We start from the raw sequence: 21,313 nt of genomic DNA on the forward strand, positions 1-21,313 counted from the left end.
AGATATTCTCTATTGGAGCTTAATCTATATTATCTTCCCCCCCAGAACTCCTAGTTATAACTACGCACCCAATTTAGATAAGCATTGGATCATGCAATATACAGGGCCTATGCTTCCCATACATATGGAATTTACAAATATCTTGCAACGCAAAAGACTTCAAACTCTGCTGTCAGTTGATGATTCCATGGAAAGGGTAAGCAAACAATGTTTAAGGCCATTCTGTAGTACTAGATTCTGATCTGTTTTGAATACTGCTGTAATAAGAAATCCTTGTCTGAGAATTCTGCTTACATTCCACATTTACATTAATTCCCCAATTGTTATTCCTTTCATTCTTTCACCAATACAAACTGAAAGGCAAACCAAGTACATGAAGACTTCAGGTAAAATAGATAGTATATACACAAGGGATGTGTAGTGAAGCATTGTAGAGTATGAATCCATCTGTGTTCTGTTCTAATTAAAAACATTCTGTAATATGATCTTCCTTGGATTGTTTGAAATATGTCCTGCATTCATTGTAAATAGTTTGACTTCATTTCAGCAGGTGATGAAAAAGAAAAGGCAGAAAAATTCTATAAATTATATTTGAACACATTTAAGGGGACTTTCTGTGATATTGATAGTCTCCAAAGTTTAATTTTACAGTCATAGTTGCCTGTTTTGCAGCTAAATAGATTCTTATGACCTGGAGAATATCAGAATTGCAGAGACCTACAAAAGCTTCGCAGGGTGTACATGAAATGGAAAACATGCTTTGTTTCGAGCCTGGAACAAACAGCCCCACTTGAAACATTCCAACAGAACAAGCCTCGAAACAGTTTCAGTATTTCATCGTAATCAGACTTAAAACATGTTGCATGCTGTGGTTCCAGGAGAGAATGAGAACTTGGAGCCAGATCCTTACTGCCTTATTTTAAAGCCCAGGGCCATGAGAAAAGCTGAATGCTGGCCAATGAACTTGAAGAAAGATTGGGGAAAGAGGCAATGGAAAACATTATTTTAAAAATCTCATAGGAAAAGCATTTTTTACTTAACCATTAACTCAGAAAAGCCCTTCAGGTTTTCAGGAAAGAGAACAAAGGTCTTCAATATCTTTAAACACATCCCTGGGGTGCTCAACAACATAGTTCAGGCCAAAGAGAAGAAGCTAGAAAGTCTCATTGATATTCTAGGGTAACAGCCAGCCTGCAGTTAGTTAGCAAAAGCCAGCCAGCCAAGCTAGAAGCAGCCAGATGCAGACATAGACAAAAAGTTAATTTCTTGTGGGTGTTCCCATTTCTGTCAGGTTTGTTGTTATGTTTCCAGATAATTTTTAAGCTAAAAATTGTGCTTAAAATGATTAACTTATAATTCAGGCAGGAAAAAAGAGAACAGAATGAAAATATTGGTCCAGTAGAACAAGACCAAAATGTATGCTGAAAAGCTCTAGTCAGGACAACAATCAGGAGAACTATGTGCTCCTGTGTTGATTTGCGTTTGATTGTATACTGACATACATCACATACATCACTCACACAACCACAGCTGAGTCAGCAAAAGTTAAACAGAGGAGAAATCAAAAGCTGGTCAAACAATTCCAAATGTCAGTCTTGGCATTTTTAAATGCACTCTGGAAACTCAGCCTCAGCAACTCATAAGACCTTGCACAGACTGCACACTTCCAAAAAGGCTCAACAAATCATCCCAAAGCAAATAAATCTAGCAACATTATGTGAAACCTAGTTATACTGATGCTCACATATCTTTTTGCATTTACCTACCTACTATCCATATCAAGAAGTTAAGTTTTGTCATAGCAGAATTTCTTTTAAAAAAGAGCAATAGCTGACTTACCAAATAGGCAGGCATGGCATGAAGTTGTTAGCTGTCTTCTTCCTCTGACTGGGCTGTGGCCTATCCTACTGCTGTCCAGAGAATCACATCCATGCCTATAAGGCAACACATATAGTGTGTGGTCACAGAGCCAGGGCATCCTATCTTACCAGCTGGTTAGCAGCCAGGATCCAGCAACACCATCACTAAATATGCATAATAAGTGTGGGAAGAATACTGACAGCTCTTCAAAGTAGATTAGACTAGGAAACCAATGCCATGTAGATCAGTACTACTTTTATTGTAAAGCTGTAGTAACAGAATCTTGCAAGTCTGAATGCATCTGCTTCTTCTTCCTTTTATGTTCATGTAAACTAGGGAAGGGCTTGTTTAAGACATTTAATCACATTACATTCTTGGCCTGGACTCAGGCCCCTTTTATCTGACTGTTGCCTTGGTGGTAGCTCTTCCTTCTTTCCTCTACATCCAGAGCTAGTTGAATCCCACTTCAACCCAGGTGATGTGGTGACTAGGGAAACTATAACATGCATTGCTTAAGTGAATTGCATTGGTCTCCATCCAGTGCTCAGCTGTTGTTGCCTTTATGCAGATGAGCCACATCCAGTGTGCAATTCTCAGTCTGGGCCAATGACTCATCCAGAATGGCTCACTCAGGTGAATCAATGACTGGCTCTGAGTGTGACCAGGTGAGTTGGTATCTGAAGGACAGTACTCATGCTGCACCATTGGCCATATGGTAGGGAGTGATAGTCAGGTGGCTGTCAATAGTTTGCTAATGGGAGCTGTTAGCTGCTGATTGGATGAGCAGTCAGCAGCCCCTGTCTCTGGCTGTTCATTGGCTTCTTCCATTATGATGCTAGCTGGTGTGCCACCCGAAGAGTGTATTATTAAGTCAAGCCTCTGTGCAGTTGCTTCCTCCCCTCCCTTGACCAGCAAATTCTACCTTGGCCTTCCTCTTTTTTCTGACTAGCATCTCTTTTTAGCTATCCCTCTGCCTCTTCCAGTCATGGCTTTCGTGAGTTGAGTTTTATAAGGCAGATAGGCTGGATCTAGCTATCTAGCCTTAAACTGAGGGGGACTGTAAAGGAAAAGTGAAAGAAAAATAAGGCAAAAAGAAAGAGTTCTATGTAACATATAAGTGTGTGTCTTTACAGTATGTGTGAGAGATAACTGAAAAGCAGGGAAAGGAGTGGGGAATCAATTTCACTGCCTTGAAACTGAAACATAGCACCCTAAAAAGCAACAACCTACTAAACTAGAATGGGAACATGGGGATGAGGTTGCCTTGAAGACAGGCAGCCTGGTGTATTTGCCAAGCTCCAGCTGGAGCAATCCTGTTGCAGGTGTCAGTTGCAGCAGTTCCCCTCTTTCACTGGACCAGCAGACTGAATGGCTATTGACTGAGCTACTCTTCCTTAAGTGCCCCAGGACCTTTCATGTAAGCCAAGCCAAGTCAAAGTCCTGCTGTTGAATTGGTAGGCTTGGAATTAAAAAGAGAAAAGAAATCCTCAGCACCCATGTCCAATTGCCGCTCTCATAATGGTTGAAAGGCTCAACTGTTTCAGCCTTGAAATAAACTAGTTTTATTCAAAGATCAGGACAAAATACTATGCTTTGTTCCAATCTTGAAACAACTGATGAAATGCATGCATTTTATTTGAAGCTTCAGGCTCTAAAAATGCTCATTTCAGTATTGCTTTATATCTGATTGAATTTGTATAATCTCTTCTAGAAGCATATAGTGAATGTTTGATGGTTACTGGAGTTTAATTGGTTTATTAGTGACACAGCCCTACAGAATTGTTTAAATGTAAAATTTGTAAGAACTTCTATGTGTGTATTTGTGATCATTGGTTTAGCATTTCATTGCACTGATTTTTTCCATTTATCGTATTTCAGTTGTATCATACGCTAGTGGAAACTGGAGAACTGGAGAATACTTACATTATTTACACTGCGGATCATGGTTACCATATTGGACAGTTTGGACTGGTCAAGGGAAAGTCAATGCCATATGACTTTGACATTCGTGTTCCTTTCTTTATTCGTGGTCCAAGTGTAGAGCCGGGATCAGTGTACGTTCTCCTATGTCTGCAGCACAGCTGTTGTACCTAATGTAAAATATTTGTAAGCACATTTGATTGTCATTCTCAGTGGCTGATTTCTTTCACCAAGATTATTGCAAAGCAGAACATCTTTTTGTTTCTTTGTAAATATTTATTCTTTCCAAAAGTTTGCTAGAAATATACTGGAATGTTCCTTTTTTATTATTATTATTATAGCCCAGTGTAGTTATTTTGCTGCTTGCTGCTAAAACTGTAATGGGGTCATGTGAGGATGTATTGCACTCACTGTGGCTTTACAGGGTATATAAATATTTAGCCATGAGTCTGCTGACTCAAGTAGCACGGCTGCTTCACCCCATTGCGTAACTTAGTACATCCTGAAATTAGCGTGCCTCATCCGAATCCACAGTGCAGTAAGGGAAACTTGGAAGGAGCTTGAAACTTCCATTGCATACATTGTTGTCTTAAGGTGCCACACTTGTCTAAAATGACACTAAATTCTACAAAGATTTAAAATGCTACTTCTAATGTGCATAATACAGCTCTGACTTTTCCTGTTAATTTGCAGAGTATCTCACATGGTGCTGAATATTGACCTTGCTCCAACAGTTTTGGATATTGCAGGACTTGATACACCTCCAGATATGGATGGCAAATCTATTCTAAAGCTTCTGGACCTTGAAAAAACAGGGAACAGGTGAGCTGAAGCACTTTCTTGAAGCTTATTTGGTAGCAAGTGCCCGAGTTAAATGGTGAACCAGATGGAAAATGAAATGTGCCTAAACAAGTGCAAGTGACCATTGCTTTCCCAGCACACAAAACTATTTTGAAGAGCATATTTATAAAATTGTGGGAAGTTGTGAGCAAATAATTTGCTTGGAGAAAAAATAAATCGGTCATCTTTAATTGCATAGCCAAACATCGTCATGGATGCCAAAAGTAAATATTATTATTTTGATTTCAGGTTTCGAACAAACAAGAAGACCAAAGTTTGGCGTGATACATTCCTAGTGGAAAGAGGGTAATTATTGGAGCTGAGAGAGTTCTGGGGAAATTGCCTGGTGGGCAACTCTGTTAATTTTGTATGTAGACTCATCCTTCATTCTACCTTGTTTTGCTACTATTAACAATACAGGTTATGAAGGTCATTCCTTGCCTTGACAGGGTGACCTGAACTGTGAAAGAAAATCACCTTGGATGCTTTAGGGAGAAGGAAAGAAAGGAACAGTATTTGGGCCCCTTCTACCCAAACTCTACTGGGTGTGATCTGCTTTGCATCTCCCCAGTTTTGGTAACATGAAAGTCCTTTCCCTATTTCCCCAGTGGCACCCTTTAGAAACTGAGGAAAGGAACAAAACACAAAACCAGACATTTTAATAAGAATTAAATTGGTTTGGCTTCAGGACTGCACCCTCCCTCACAAGCCAGCATGCCTAGAGAACAGAATCACTCCTTTGGCAAAAGACACTGCTGGTTTGCCTCTCTTCATCCTTGCCTGAGTCAGATATTATTACAACTGAGGCTCATAAACCACAGAAGCTTGTTCAGCAAGGGGGGGGGGGCTGCCAAAGAACATGGGCTAGGAAGGGATCCTTCTAACTCTTGGCAGCTTCTGCGTTAAGAGCCCGTGGTGAACAAGCCTGGGAAGGTCCTCCTATGCAGTACTAAAGGCAAGACCAGATGCCAACTCTTACCCTGCCCCTTTTTCTAGGCCTGTGCAAGGAAATGATAGAAAGGAAGGGTTTTTGCAGTTGTCATATCCCTGTCCGAGTTTGTCCTGCAGATTTCAAAATAGACTATAAACCTTTCTTGCATCTATGCATTCTCCCATTATGAGACAACGATGGCATCAGATGCAGCATGGAATCCTGCCAGCCGGCCTTGTCCTTCCTTTCACAACATGCATATTGAAAATAAAGTTGTTAAGAGGGAACCTGTTCTACATATGCAGGTTCCCCCTCCAGTGTTCAGATCCCCCTGCAAAATGTGGAAATCTGTACAGTGGAAGGAACTGAGCACGCAGAAAATCTTTTCAGATGCCCTCATTAACATGCATAAGTCATGTAGGACTATCCTAATTCACTGCCCTGGAATTTGCTTCTGTAAAAGGGTTGTGTCTAGTTTCTAGTTGAGCTTCCTTGGGACTCATACTATGAACAAGAGGTTGGATTCAGTGATCTACATGTGCCTACATATTCCCATATTCTGAGATATGTTTGAAGATGTACTTTTGGCTGGAATAGGGAAATGCTCAAAAGTTTAGACAAAAGCTCTTCTCAGTTCTCACTCTGAGATCTGTATTTCAAATGCATTGCATCTTAATTCTCTGATAAACAATTGACAGTATTTGTTGATTCACTTCTGCTTCATGGAGACTCTTCTGTTTTCATTCATATATATTATTCATAAATACTCAAAAGTACTGCCTCTTTTCTTTTTGAAGCAAATTTTTGCGTAAGAAGGAGGAATTGGGCAAAAATGCCCAGCAGTCAAATCACTTGCCCAAATATGAGAGAGTGAAAGAATTGTGTCAGCAAACACGATACCAAACAGCTTGTGAGCAACCTGGCCAGGTAAGCAGCAAACGATCACATAATATTGAATTATACCTCATACTTCTTTAAGAACAGATATGATAAGGCAGTGATTAATTTGATAACACATGGCATAGGGACCTGCTATTTAAGAGACCACCTATCTCCCATGGTTTTTGCCCAGCCAATAAGAACTGACAAGATTGGTGCATTCTGGGCCCCTTCAATAAACAGTGCCATCTATCAGGACCCAGGAAATGTGTCTTCTCCATCATGATGCCTGCCCTGTGTGGCTCCCGTTCTTTGTGCGTTGTATTTTTATTTTGTTTTCTTACATTGTCTGGAGTTGGTCTGGAGTCATGCAGCACATAAATCAGATAAATTAAATTAAATTAAATTACAGTCAAACAAGGTGGGACATCCATATTAGTTTTATCTGAACTCTGATCCATCACTTCTGCAGTCACAGTGGGCTAGTGAAATGCACGTTCACCAATGGAGAAATGTTCTAAGGCCATTAGCTATCTCTACTCTCCAGAATAGAGCTATGTTGAAAAGATTTCCATATGATGTTACTATCTGATTACCTCTGGGTCAACAGAATGGCAGACACAGTCTGAACTTCTTATTCATGGTATCCAGCAATTGTTAATTTTATTGGAGGCAGAAATAAAACAAAAAAAGAAAAGCAGGTTTATCAGATGGTTAGATCAGCCTATTTTCTCACCAGTGTCAGTTCTGCATCTCTGTGCCATATTATTCTTGCCTTAGTTATGCCTTTTTTAGAACTTCACAAATTTGCATAATGTTTTAATATACATTACACTAAAAAGTCCAGTTGGTTTATTTTTTGACAAGAACATTCTTGCAAAATTTAGAGACGAGTGAAATGCATTCCAGTTGCTCCGCTGTGCCAGAAAGTAAATGAAATATTCCTAGTCTAGCCATTTCCAGTCTGCCTCTGACTGAAAAGAAGTATCTGTTGATGATAATTATCAAATCCATTACTGCAGTATTAAGTTGATATTAAAAAGGAAGTTGATAAATTCCAGGTAGGGAGACACGGCATTGGCATATGTGGTTGTTAAATGGAGTCGTCTTGTTCAGAACTCTTGATTACTAACCAGAGGCTTGGGGGGCGGGAGGGGGGAGGCAGCTGTAAAAAAATGGGGAATGTGTTTTACCTTGTTTTTGTTGATCCGTTTGCTGTTTCTCAAAATGCTGTTTTTTCCTCTAAAGGCAATTTTAATTTTCATCTTGATTAATTCTTCTATCAGAAGTTTCTCAGCATGTCACAAATTGTCAACACTAAAAGCACTGCTGCAATTCATCAAGGAGCATACAGTACTGTACTTTAGACATATAGAATGTAGCTTAATGGGTAGTCTTGTTTGGCTTGTTTGCTCACAAAAGCACTCTTCATCCACAGTCTGATGAAGGTCATTTTTATGGAAGTCCACAGAATAGTGATAAAAAACACTTCAGCTGATAAAAGCTAGATAGAAGTAGTTATTAAGTCCCAAGAACCCACTAAAAGCATTTAATATTATTATTCTGCACAAAAACATCACTGATTGCAATACAACTATGTAATATTTACACAGTTATATTGAGCCACATTAAGCATGATTATCAGACTAAAATCCAGACTCTGTTAGTGCATGTGTTGAAAGGGACAATAATAAGCTAATGCATTTTCCCACTATTATATTTCCCATTATTATATGCAGCATGAAGGGTAGCACAGTAAAGACTGCATAGATGTGTGGTATGCAGCAAAGTTTACATGCATAAGTACAGGTATACATTCCTATCACAGTATTTTTTGGAGGGTTAAACAACATTATGCAAAGCACAGAAAAGGAGTAAGAAAGAGTAAGTAAAAGAAATTTTTAAGGCATGAGATAAATAAAGGAAACATAGCTAAAGCTAGTTTACACCCACATAACTCACTATACCTCTTCAGTATCTTTCTATGCTTGTAAACCAACTTTGTCTTAGTCATGTCCACATATACACAGATTCATACATTTTATTTTCTTTAAACTTCTTTCTTTTTCAGGATTTCATCAACTCTATCCAACCATGACTTTCTCAGTTTTCCCTTTCATCTCAACCCATTCAGACTTCCTGCATATATACTTTGTGCAAGTCAGTCCCGTTCCTTCTCCCTGTATGACCAAAGAACTGAAACATACTTCTTTCTACTGGTCACTGTCCTTTACAGGTAGTCCTCAAGTTACGATGGCAACTGGGACTGGAATTCCATTCCTAAGCGATGCAGTCATAAAGTGTGATGTCACATGACTGCAATACCTGCAGTCCCCGTTGCCATTGTTGAGCGAGGATTGTGGGTCATTAAGGGAGCACCTCCTTGCAACTTCCTACCAGCTCCTAACAAAGTCAGTGGGGAAGCTGGCAAGAAGTTGCAAGTCCCAGGCAGCTTGCAAGCAGGCCAGCAGGGGGTAAGTGGCTGCTGCCAGAGGGGGAGGATGCGTGAAAGTGCATGAATGACGGAGGCACGGCCCAAGCCCATTGGGGCTTGGGGTGGCTGCTGCCAGGTGGGAGAGGGTGCGTGAGAGTACATGAGTGGCCAGGGAGGGTGTACACATGGCTGAGGAGGGTGCACGAGTAGCTGGGGAGATGCAGTGTGAGCACAAAGGGGCTGGAGGAGAGTGCGCAAGTGGAAGAGACTTACCCAAGCAACTTGCGACCTTCCCTGCCAGTTTCCCCATTGACTTTGCTTGTGGGAAGCCGGCAAGAAAGGTCACAAATTGTGATCACGTGATATGGAACACTGCAACTGTCATAAGTGCAAGCTGATTGCCAAGTGCCCAGTTCACGATCATGTGACTGCAGGGGTGCTGGGATGGCCAGAATTTCAAGAACTGGTCGTAACCGCCACTTGTCAACGCCTTCATAATTTAGAACAGTCACTGAACAAATGGTCATTAACTGAAGACTACCTGTATATCCAATCCACCTTCATTCGGCACCCATTCATTCTTGACTGATCTCTTATTTTACTACATATATTGCAGTGCAGACCAAGTTGAGCAGATTTAAATCTTGCTGAATCATATGAACAAGTTCTGTACTCTATATTGTACTTTTTATGCCTTGACAGTCAAACTTTCCAGCATATTTAAAGCTTGAATTGTCAGCTGGCCGTATTTCTTTCCCTAACCTTCAGGCGTGCCTATCATTGAGACATATTTTGTAGATGATGTAATTAATTTCCTTATTACATGAAAGGTTTTTGTGGCTGCTTCAAGCTGTCACAGCATATTAAATAAATGGTGTTCACTTTATAGTCTTCAGTGGGACATTTATTGCACTTTAATGATGTTGAATACAAAGCTATATTAACACTCTTACAAAAACCAATAAATGGAGAGCATCATAATCTACCTCATGTGGTTTACTGCAAATCTTTCCCAAACTGTGTTTGTCACCATTGGTTCTCTCGGTAATTTCTTGAACAGACAGGACAAGTTTCTTTCAGATAGCTAGATCCGTGAGAATAATTTCAGAAAAGAATGTAGCAAGAGGATGGAAGCGCAAGGTCAGGGATTGCTCTGAGAAAGGGTGGCAATGCATCCTCTAATGGAAAGCCATTATACATACAGTCAAGACAGGCATGCCTATATATTCTTACACCCATAAGTTGTTTAAGTTTCATGGTCAGAATAAACCATTAGGTGTTCCTGGGAAAATCAGTAAAAATCTTTGCTGTTCTATTACAGTATGGTCCTATCAGATGATCTTGGGCAAAATGCAGTTCTCCATCTATAACATAAGAATAATTTGCCTATCTCCAACAGGACAGTGAAAACACCAATGATAAAGAAACAAATTCAGATTTTTGGCAAGTAGCACATGTTTTACAACTTTGGTACTGGAATTATCTTCCCTCACTTCTACATCCTCTGATTACAATTTAAACCTACTCAATATTCCTCAGCATGGTTGATAAGAGTGCATTACGTTTATTTTTGAGTGTAAAAAACATAAAGATGGGATTGTTCTATTAATTACCTTGGATATTCTCTGAAAATTACACACAGTATCCTGGCAGTTGAACGGCCATAGCATAAATGCACTTCAAATAAATGCAACTTACTCTGAACTATAAGTCCACCCACCTAGACTTCCACTGATGCCTACCTTTAGGTTGTGCTTGAAATATGTATTTCTTCAAACCCTTGTTGATAAACCTAATTTTATTTCCATGAAACAGCTAGGCCAGAAATAAAATCTGAAAGTTCTTCAGGGAATGAATTTTATGCTGTAGTTTTTAAAAAAACACAGACACAGTAGTTATGTCTAATATTTTGCTCCTCAGCTTCAGTGTTGCAGGTTTATCAGATTAGTTTGGAGATATGAATTCCAACTCCTCTCAACATATTAAGCTGGATTGAGGATGTGCTATGATTGATAATCAATATTTTAATATTTAACCAAAGAGTTCAAGATATATCCATTCCGTAATACCAGGTAACACATGAGACATATAATATTAGTGACAGAAAGAAATAAAAAATATTCTACACTTTTTCTAGCATTTCACTTTCAGTTCAGTGAAAGAGAAGTTATTGAAGATGTTATTTCAAAGGAGAAAAGGATTTTTAGAGAAATCCTGATGGGTGGAGTGGAGTATACTTGTCCTTACCAAAGTACCAAGTTGTCCTTACCAAAGTACCAACCAAGAGGCCATGGGATGTATGTGAATGCCCTGTCTCACCGTATAAGCACCTCTCCAAAAATCTGCAGTCTCCATGGCTCCCCACACTTCAGTTCAATCCTAAGGGAAGAGATAATGAGGAACGGTATCTAACTGGGCTTTTTTGGTAGTGGTACTATTATCACCAGCAAAAGTGAATCCAGCCTTTGAGATATTGCTGGAGAATATCTTCTTCCCCTGGAGGAATACAGAGAAATCATCCTTCCACAGTTTCTCTGCTTTCCAACTTGTTGAAGAATTTTTAAAGGCCACTTGTGCTTAGTCCTGGATATCTGATAGGTGTTGGGCAGGGAGAATAAGTGGGAGTTCCTTGGGGTTAGAGATATAAACTGCCTCTGCTACACATTGAAAGAGTCTGTGTAGGGAGTTGTGGATTAACTCTATCCAGTGCCTGAATACTCACTGTAATTTTCTTTCCCTGACAAACATTTCTGAGAATGAGTTCTCCATTTGAGCAGATGAGCGTAGATATCTTCAATATTCATTAAGGCATTCTGTTTAGTCAGGGTGCCTCCTCATCAAGGATGGAGTTACCTGATGACTGTAATATCCATCTGACTCAAGTACTACTGAGCACCAGATTAGATGCCATACATTTCAGTTATGCCTATCCTCTCACTGGGCTCAGTTCCAGTAGTGATAGGTACGCTGTTGGAAGACCTGAAGGACCAGGTTGGGGACAGATCCTCCTGGAGAAAGTCTGTCTGTGTAGTCACTAAGAGTTGACACCGACTTGATGGCTTGATCCTCTTGCTAATGATGTAGCTTCCTGGTGATCATGAACAGATCAGTTCCCATTGAATATGGTTGTAACTTTATTAAATAAATCATTACTTTTCTACCAGAATTATTTTTCTACTACTAGCTGTGAATCCACCTTTCTCAGAACAAAGAAACCTGTATGCATCTCAAAACATTAAATTATAGGCAGAGTACTGCCGACCCCTTTTGGTAACAGGTAAGAAGTGCAGGCTTAACTTTTTCAAATAATAACAACAATAACAACAAATGAAGGCACTCTCCCATACCGCTGCTGCTTTTCTTCTGAAATTTTGCAGATTTGTTTGGTGTAGCTGTATCTCTGCTCTGTGCCTTTTTCATTGCCTACAGACCCCAGGGATATTTATATATGTCTTATTTTTGGAAACCTAGAAAACATTTTATTATTTATTTATTTATTTATTTAAAATTTTTGATAGAAACCTAGCAAACATGATTTCATTCCCAAAATGGGATATCATTGTTTAGAAATTTCATGCAGTTCTGCCCAAGGTAAAGCCAAAACCAAAATGAAGTTTAAAGAGACATGAAAGTCATGCAAATACCTTTCGAATTTGGTAAATTATAAATGCCTCCTCTCCCAACAAAATTCAGCTGAAGTATTTGTACCTCATTTGTATTTCATGTTTTTAACTGACTTGCCTAAGGATAAGGTTAAATCTAATCTAATCCAATCAAATCATTATTTATTTATTTATTATCGTAAACCAGCATAAGAAGGATGGAGTACAGTTATTAAAAAAATCATAGAGGATATATCAGAGTAAAAAAACTAAAAAGATTATGAAAAGCTTGAAGATACAAAAGATATATGAATTAAAAACACAGCATATATAAACACAAGAAACAAAAAAAATCTAAAAGAAGTGGTAGGAGCATTAGATGGGTGTAGGGAAGAATAAAAGGTTAGTATGTGGCAGACTATATCAAGGTACAGAGCACTCTAATATGGCAAACTAGGTGCTCATTAAATCTAGTTTATAGCACCGATCATCATCCAACAAATTTTGAGCGCTGCTACACAGAATCTGGCAACATTGTATGTTGTAGAAGGATTGGTATCTGAAAGCAGCAAGGTGGTGTAAAATTGTCCTGTGTGCCCTGGGTATCTACGCAGTAATGGTGAGATGAGGCTAGTGCGAATGTCTCTAGTACGAAGGTTAAATGTTTAACAAGATGTAAAAAGAAATTAATGCTTGCTAGGATCTTATTGCCAACTCACTGGACTGTCTGTTTTTCTTTCCCTGCAGAAATGGCAGTGCATTGAAGACACATCTGGAAAACTACGCATTCACAAATGTAAAGGGGCCAGTGACATTCTTGCTATCAGAAAAAGAACACGGAGTATACAGTCTCAGGGATACAGCAGCAAAGAAAATGACTGTGATTGTGGAGAGGCTGATTACCAGAGCAGTCGAGCCCAAAGGAAAAATCAAAGAAGCTTCATGAGAACCTCCAGTGGACAAAGTAGGGGATGGTAGATTTGGAAAAGCCAGGGATCTTGATGGGCAGCAAGGCTAGAGAATCATTTGTTCCCTATAGGTTGAAAAGAACCTGCCACTGGATTCAGACTGGCAGGTGTGCTCGTGTGATGATTTGATGGATATGAATCCAAGTGTACTTAGTCTCAAATGCATCTTGATTAATGTGTTTTAAAAGTAGAAAGCAAAACTGTAGGAGACTTAGGCGATATCTGTAAGCACATTAGGGATCTGACATTGGAGCTGACATTGCAGGGATACATAGGGTGGACCAGAGATAACTTTTCTTAGTTTGTCTGCTGGATGCACCTTTGAAAACTTATTTCTAGGATTGAACTCCTTTTTTCCTTTTTTTTTTAAACAACTCTAGTATTATTGCCAGACCAGGCTTATGGGATTTTTTTGGTGAAAAGCCTTCACTTACAGAGCACTGATTGCTAGTCACGAAGCCCTCTGCCTCATCAGATCAGCCTTTGAGACACAATAAGCAACCCTAAAAGAAATGTCCCCAAATATTTGATTAGATAAGACTGAAGATTTATAAAAGCAAGAAAAGAAAGCCAGATGGCTCGCTTGAGTTGGGGAAGAAGGAGGGCAGTCATGCTACTTTCAGTCTACAGTTGGGAATGTGCTTAAGTGCAGGAATGGATGGGGGAAGCTGCGTCCCTCAGCTCTGAATCAGCCTTTTTTTCTTTATGGAGACACACACACACAAGCTAAATCTGATAGAAATCTTGTTTGTAGTATAAACAATCATGGCTACATAGGAATTTTTGGAAAGAGGTACTTGAGCACCTCTCTTCAAATCAGTAAAGCAGCTGTATCTTTTTGCAAGCTTGCAAAGCTCTCAGGTAGATCTGTGTGTGTGTGTGTGTGTGTAGGTTCTTAGCCATTTTAATTCTCTAGGGGAAAAAAGTGAAAGATTTGCACAGTCCTAACAACCTGTTGCTTTACAATGACCAATACTTTACAATGACCAATACTTGCTCCTAATACTTTTTGAATTTTAGCTGATCTAACAACATATGTGCTATCTATCTATCTATCTATCTATCTATCTATCTATCTATCTATCTATCTATCTATCTATCTATTTATTTTTCACAGCTTATAATCCCTTGACCATATAAACCTATCCTAAATGTATAGTGATTGTGCAGCAGTGCCAATGAAAGGTGAATGTTAATTCTGAACAACATGCCCAGCCAGGAACACACTGCCTTGTTTGCTTGGAATTAACAAAAACTATAAAGAAAGATTAGCTTTGTAGCATGCATTAAATGTAAAGCATACTTGGCCCTCATATATGGCTTATAATAAAATTACAGAAAGGACAGTAACTTCAGATTGTTAAAATGGGAATCACATCTTTGAATTATCATCCTAAAAAAATCTTCAGGTGGAAATCTAGAAGTGCAAGGATAGAACCTTACAAGAAGTTTGTTTTACATTGCAGAGCATTCAAAAATTCAATTTCCTACCTGCAGAATTTATGCGATCCATTTTACTAGTTCATTCTTCTACCTACTGTACATAAAGCAAGTTCAAGTATGGTTCTTTCCAATTTATTTATTTATTTATTTATTTATTTATTTATTTATTTATTTATTTAACTTGTCCCCGCCCATCTCCCCACAAAGACATAACTGAATTGAAATTGCCCATCTGTAGAGGGCCTGCAGAAAGTCCCCCCTCCTTGCAAGGCACATGTGGTGTGGAGTAGATGATAGTCTTTCTCAAAGGTAGCCCCCACATTGTGGAACATCCTTCTTCTGACGGTTCACGCTGCCCGATCCTGTTTGCATTCCACAAACTAGTGAAAGTTAGGATTATTCCAGTCTTCAGCCCTAACTGATTCTGGACAGCCATTATAGCCATTTTTATATATTGTTGTTTTCATTATTTTCACGTTGCACTTAAATGATTTTTGTTTTGCTGTTAGCCACCAAGAGTCTGTACGATTGGGAAGGGTTACAATTATTGTTAAATAAATAATAACTAAAACCATATTATAAACCATCTTTGGAAACTTTTTGCCCTAAAATGCAGGATTGAAAATAGATATAACTGTTTATATTGATTGTAGAGACATCAGTATGAATTCCTCTCTGTTTCAGCCCTAGTTCCAATGTCCTGGTTGTCTTTCAAAGAGTGCACATTTTATAGTTTCTTATTAATATATCCATGTTCTTTTGCAGAATACAAACCCCGGTTTGTCCACACTCGCCAAACTCGCTCCTTATCTGTGGAATTTGAAGGGGAAATATACAATATAAATCTGGAAGAGGAGGAGGAGGAGGAGGAGGAGGGGGAAGAGGAGCTGCATGTTCTTCAGCCCAAAAGCATTGTTAAGCGGCATGGAAGTTACAGTGAGGAGGAGGAGGAGGAGGAAGCAGAGGAAGATCATTCAGAAGATGGTGGTGGAGTTAAAGCAATGCTTGCTGATGGAACTAACATAGTTGGCCAGCCAGACTCTGTCAGAGTTACTCATAAGTAGGAGTGCTTTACTTATTGCTTTTCATTATTTATTCAGAATCATCTATGTGTTATCCAGGGTAGCATAAGTAAAGATAGACCCAGGGCATATTTAAAGGATAGATCCTAGGGGATACATTTTGAGCAAAGAGAATTTCTGCTTTTCATTTGAGGATGCATATCAAATGGTAAAGCCAAAGGTGCTTTGATCTATCTAGAAGGAGTACAGGAGATCTGAAACATCAGAGTCAGTGTAGCATATAAGCCCTTTGCCAATCTCCCTGCATGGCCATTCCCTCTGTTCCCTCCTTCCCTCAGTGAGCAGGAAGATCTGAAATTATTTTTTACCTGAGCATGAGGAGCACACTCAGCCTGACTGGGAATTCATGATGGGGCAGGTTCATGATTGCATGGTGGATTTTATTCAAATGTGAGCAAAAGCATCTGGATACCCTCTTTTCTGCTTAATGCAGGATAGTTGAGAACCAAGAGGACAAGAATGGTACATTTGAGATGGGACTAGCTTGCATAGCCTTTGCCTCATGCATGTTTCCTATTTAAGCATGATGCCTGAACAGGACTAGAGAGACAATACCATGTAAGTGTTGCAGCAGAAGATGTAATAAGTGTGAGGGGTAGAATGGGGAGTGTCATTTAAGGGACAAGGAACTATTCTGGTGACTGACTACAGTAGATACATTGTGATGTATCAGTTAATAAGGGGAGCAACACTATGGAGAGTTTTTAAAGGTAGGATAAGAAATGTATGATGCAGGTAGAAGGAGAAAAATAATTTAATAATTCTAGGGAGGGTTTGTATAATTTAAATATTGGGAAATGAGGTAGATATATTTGGAAGCAAATATCTTTTCTTGGAATGTTCTTCATTGTTCATAAGCTCAATAGGCTGAATTGGTGACTTAATATTTAGATACACTGTCCTAAGACATTGGTATTGCTTTCTGTATAGAAATTTTTAGACCAAGCACTCACCACAGTTGACTGTTATGGGATGTTGGAACTCCAGAAGTGAAAGTCATGATTCACTTATTTATGCTGTGCAGATTCCTAGAATTTAGACTGGGCAAGATATCTCAAATATATCACAGTTGTTGTTTTTTTTTCCTCTTCATTCTTTCTTTACAGGTGTTTTATTCTTCCAAATGACTCTATTCATTGTGAAAGGGAGCTATATCACTCAGCCAGAGCTTGGAAAGATCACAAAGCCTACATTGACAAGGAGGTTGGAAGGCCTTTTTCTTAATTCAGAATTAGTACTGGTATCTTGACACAGAATAATTTAGCAGAAAGTATATGATAGATGAAAATTTGGAACAGGATATTGCAATTAGGTGCAACTTCCTGCATATCGATATACACAATAAATGCACTTGGAGGTAATGGTAAACCGTAGTTTAGTGTTATGTGAATGAGAGTCAGATGTATCACAGCTTCTCTCTCTTCCAGTATCTCTTCTTGTATAGAAGATTCCCACTTTCATTAACTATGATTTCTTATAAAATGCTAATCTGGACAAACTATGTAGTCTTATTTACAATGATACAAACAAGACAGCTTCAGACCATGGGTCCTGATTCTGGTTTGGTTCCCTAAACCAGCCTTCCCCCACATGAAACTTTTTAAACCTTTAAAAACAAAGCCTCTTTAGTTGTCCTCATCACATAACACTAACGAACACTCTATGGCCTTAGGAAGATAATTTCTCAGTGTCATTTCACCATGTCTGAACTTGCTATTGCAGTGGAATGTGTAGTTATACAACAATCTACAAGATGTATTGTAACATATGAATGATTTAAAGAGGTGATTAAAAGCAATCATAACATTCATATAGCAATGATATGAAATAGTTTAACAGTAAAGATTTATCATGAACAATATAAGGATTGTGCATATAATAATGCAATTATACCAGCCATTCTTTTTACAGATTGAAGCTCTCCAGGATAAAATTAAAAATTTAAGAGAAGTAAGAGGACATCTTAAAAGACGAAAACCTGATGAATGTGATTGTAGCAAAAAGAGGTATATAAAACTTTCTTAAAACTTACATACTGTAATTAAATTTGGAAACCAATGTACACGGGATCATGATTAATTTTTCCAAGCTGATTTTGTAGATAAATATGACAGCACATAAAGAAAGAAGTCATACAGTGTTGTTAGACAAAGTGTTATTTTACCTGGGTTTTGTTTCTTTATATAATTTTATTATTTTATGGAACTCTACCTATATAGTTACTTAAATTTCAGGAGGAATTTTGAAATAAGTAATCCTAAAGGCATTCTAAAAACAAAATTTATGATATTCCTGTAGCCCAGATTTTGTGTTTTGTTAATATAAAAAGTGATTACTACACAGCTTTCTGGTCAAAGTAAATACTTCTGAAGTCTAAGCAATTTTCACTCCAGATCTATGCTTCTTTGAAAGAGGCCTTCTATATATAGAATCAATGCAGTTTATATGCAGATTTTAAAATGTCAGCCATGTTTCTGTTTTAAATGGGCATTTTACAGAAAATGTATTATGTTATAATGTTTTTTATAGCTATTACCACAAAGAAAAGGGGGCAAAAGTTCAAGAAAAGCTTAAGACAAGTCACCTTCATCCATTCAAGTGAGTCTTGTTAATTTCCAGCATGTTACCATTCCAGCATACATCCATGAGACCAATCTTCCAATCTGGTTATTCACATGCTAAGGGAAATTTATCAAAAAATGTTTCACTTAGTGGTGTGGGATTTGGTCTAAGTGAAATATATTTAAGACAGAATTACTTGGTTGCATTTCAGTCTCTTTTTGTACCTCTCATGATCTTAACTTTATGATCATTTCACTGGAAATGACCTACCCAATTCTTCTTAGTTCCATTTTGTTCCGTTTTAAATGTACACTCTTTTCAATCTATAATCTGCAATCTTCAATCTGATTACAGTACATTTCCATCCACTTCCACTGGTGACATAAATACAAAGTAAAACTGACAAAGTTAAGTATCATAATTGCATAAAATACAACAAACCTACAACCACTCTGTCTTTCTAGGGCTACAACCAAGCATCACCTGTCTTGGATGGCCAGGGCAGAGATGTACAACTGTGTATCATAGCATACAGATTATCCCTAAGCCTGTGTCAATGGATGACCTCACCTAGCAGTTTTATTTAGAAGTTAAACAAAAGTGGAAGAGAGAGGATCCCTAAGCCATCCCACAGTGTAGATTTCTCTTCCCTCACCAAAGCCAACTGGAACAAGCCCTGAAGATAGGAGAACCACCATTACACTGTGCCTCCCATTCCCACCCACCCCCCAAGTCAATCCAGAAGGATACCATAGTGGATGGTATTAAAGGTCACTGACAGATCAAAGAGGGTCAAAAAGGACACATTGCTCCCTCCTGAGTCTGCCACAGGTTATCAAAAAGGGTTACATCCCAGTCCAAACTAAGCTGAAAGGGGTCTTTGTTGTTCAGTCGTTAAGTCGTGTCCGACTCTTCGTGACCCCATGAACCATATTGTGCCAGGCCTTCCTGTCCTTCACTGCCTCCCTGAGTTTGCTCAGTTTCATGCTCATTGCTTCAGTGATGCTATCTAACCATCTCATCCTCTGCCGTCCTCTTCTCCTTTTGCCTGCAATCTTTCCCAGCATCAAGGTCTTTTCCAAAGAGTCCTCTCTTCGCATTAGGTGACCAAAGTATCTGAGCTTGAGCTTCATTATCAATCCTTCCAATGAGCAGTCAGGGTTGATTTCCTTTAAGATTGACTGGTTTGACCTCCTAGCAGTCCAGGGGACTCTTAAGAGTCTTCTCCAGCACCACAGTTCAAAGGCATCAATTCTTTGGCGCTCAGCCTTCTTTATGGTCCAGCTCTCACAGCCATACATTACTACTGGAAAAACCATAGCTTTGACTATGCGGATCTTTGTCGGCAAGGTGATGTCTCTGCTTTTTAATATGCTATCTAGGTTTGCCATAGCTTTCCTCCCAAGGAGAAAGCGTCTTTTAATTTCATGGCTGCAGTCTCCGTCTGCAGTGATCTTGGAGCCCAAATAAATGAAGTCTGTTACTGCTTCCATTTCTACATCTTCTATTTGCCAGGAATTGATGGGTCCAGATGCCATGATCTTAGTTTTTTTAATGTTGAGTTTCAAGCCAGCTTTCGCACTCTCCTCTTTCACCCTCATCAAGAGGCTCTTTAATTCTTCTTCACTTTCTGCCATTAGGGTGGTATCGTCTGCATATCTGAGGTTATTGATGATTCTCCCTGCAATCTTAATTCCAGCTTGTGATTCTTCCAGCCTGGCATTTCTCATGATGTACTCTGCATATAGGTTAAATAAGCAGGGTGACAGTATACAGCCTTGTCGTACTCCTTTCCCTATTTTGAACCAATCGGTTGTTCCGTGGCCGGTTCTAACTGTTGCTTCTTGGCCCGCATACAGATTTCTCAGGAGACAGGTAAGATGGTCTGGTACCCCCATCTCTTTAAGAATTTGCCACAGTTTGTTGTGATCCACACAATCGAAGGCTTTTGCATAGTCAATGAAGCAGAAGTAGATGTTTTTCTGGAACTCTCGTGCTTTCTCCATGATCCAGCAAATGTTGGCAATTTGATCTCTAGTTCCTCTCCCTCTTCGAAACCCAGCTTGTACATCTGGTAGTTCTCGGTTCACGTATTGCTGAAGCCTAGCTTGTAGGATTTTGAGCATAACCTTGCTAGCATGTGAAATGAGTGCAATTGTGCGATAGTTTGAGATTCTTTGGCATTGCCCTTCTTTGGAATTGGAATGTAAGCTGACCTTTTCCAATCCCATGGCCACTGTTGCGTTTTCCAAACTTGCTGGCATATTGAGTGCAGCACTTTAACAGCATCATCTTTTAGTATTTTAAATAACTCAGCTGGAATACTGTCATCTCCGCTAGCTTTGTTGTTAGCAATGCTTCCTAAGGCCCATTTGACTTCACTCTCTAGGATGTCTGGCTCAAGGTCAGTGACCACACCAGCATGGACATCGGGGACATTAAGATCTTTCTTGTATAGTTCTTCTGTGTATTCTTGCCACCTCTTCTTAATCTCTTCTGCTTCTGTTAGGTCCCTGCCTTTTTTGTCCTTTATCATGTCCATCTTTGCACTAAACGTTCCTTTGATATCTCCAATTTTCTTGAAGAGATCTCTAGCCTTCCCCAGTCTATTGTTTTCCTCGATTTCTTTGCATTGTTCATTTAAGAAGGCCTTCTTGTCTCTCCTTGCTATTCTCTGGAAATCTGCATTCAGTTGCTTATATCTTTCCTTTCACCCTTGCTTTTCACATTCCTTCTTTCCACAGCTATTTGTAAAGCCTCATCAGACAGCCATTTTGCTTTCTTGCATTTCT

The 21,313-nt window shown here is 39.0% G+C and overlaps 1 protein-coding gene across 3 annotated transcripts in view; it reads left to right on the forward strand.

Moving 5' to 3' along the window:
• Nucleotides 1-21,313, forward strand: part of SULF1 (sulfatase 1) — a 123,234-nt gene that overhangs the window by 85,875 nt on the left and 16,046 nt on the right. For all 3 annotated transcript variants that reach the window (XM_088130844.1, XM_088130842.1, XM_088130843.1), the window contains 10 exons: nucleotides 46-196; nucleotides 3,739-3,914; nucleotides 4,474-4,602; nucleotides 4,870-4,926; nucleotides 6,349-6,478; nucleotides 13,214-13,430; nucleotides 15,643-15,937; nucleotides 17,066-17,162; nucleotides 17,871-17,965; nucleotides 18,489-18,557. In XM_088130844.1, the coding sequence (XP_087986970.1) occupies nucleotides 46-196; nucleotides 3,739-3,914; nucleotides 4,474-4,602; nucleotides 4,870-4,926; nucleotides 6,349-6,478; nucleotides 13,214-13,430; nucleotides 15,643-15,937; nucleotides 17,066-17,162; nucleotides 17,871-17,965; nucleotides 18,489-18,557 (1,416 nt within the window). The remainder of the gene's footprint in view (nucleotides 1-45; nucleotides 197-3,738; nucleotides 3,915-4,473; nucleotides 4,603-4,869; nucleotides 4,927-6,348; nucleotides 6,479-13,213; nucleotides 13,431-15,642; nucleotides 15,938-17,065; nucleotides 17,163-17,870; nucleotides 17,966-18,488; nucleotides 18,558-21,313) is intronic.

This window comes from Python bivittatus, unplaced genomic scaffold, assembly GCF_059951505.1.
Source record: "Python bivittatus isolate LINGU-HERP-01145 unplaced genomic scaffold, Pbiv_v1 ctg000840_np1212, whole genome shotgun sequence".
NCBI lineage: Eukaryota > Metazoa > Chordata > Lepidosauria > Squamata > Pythonidae > Python > Python bivittatus.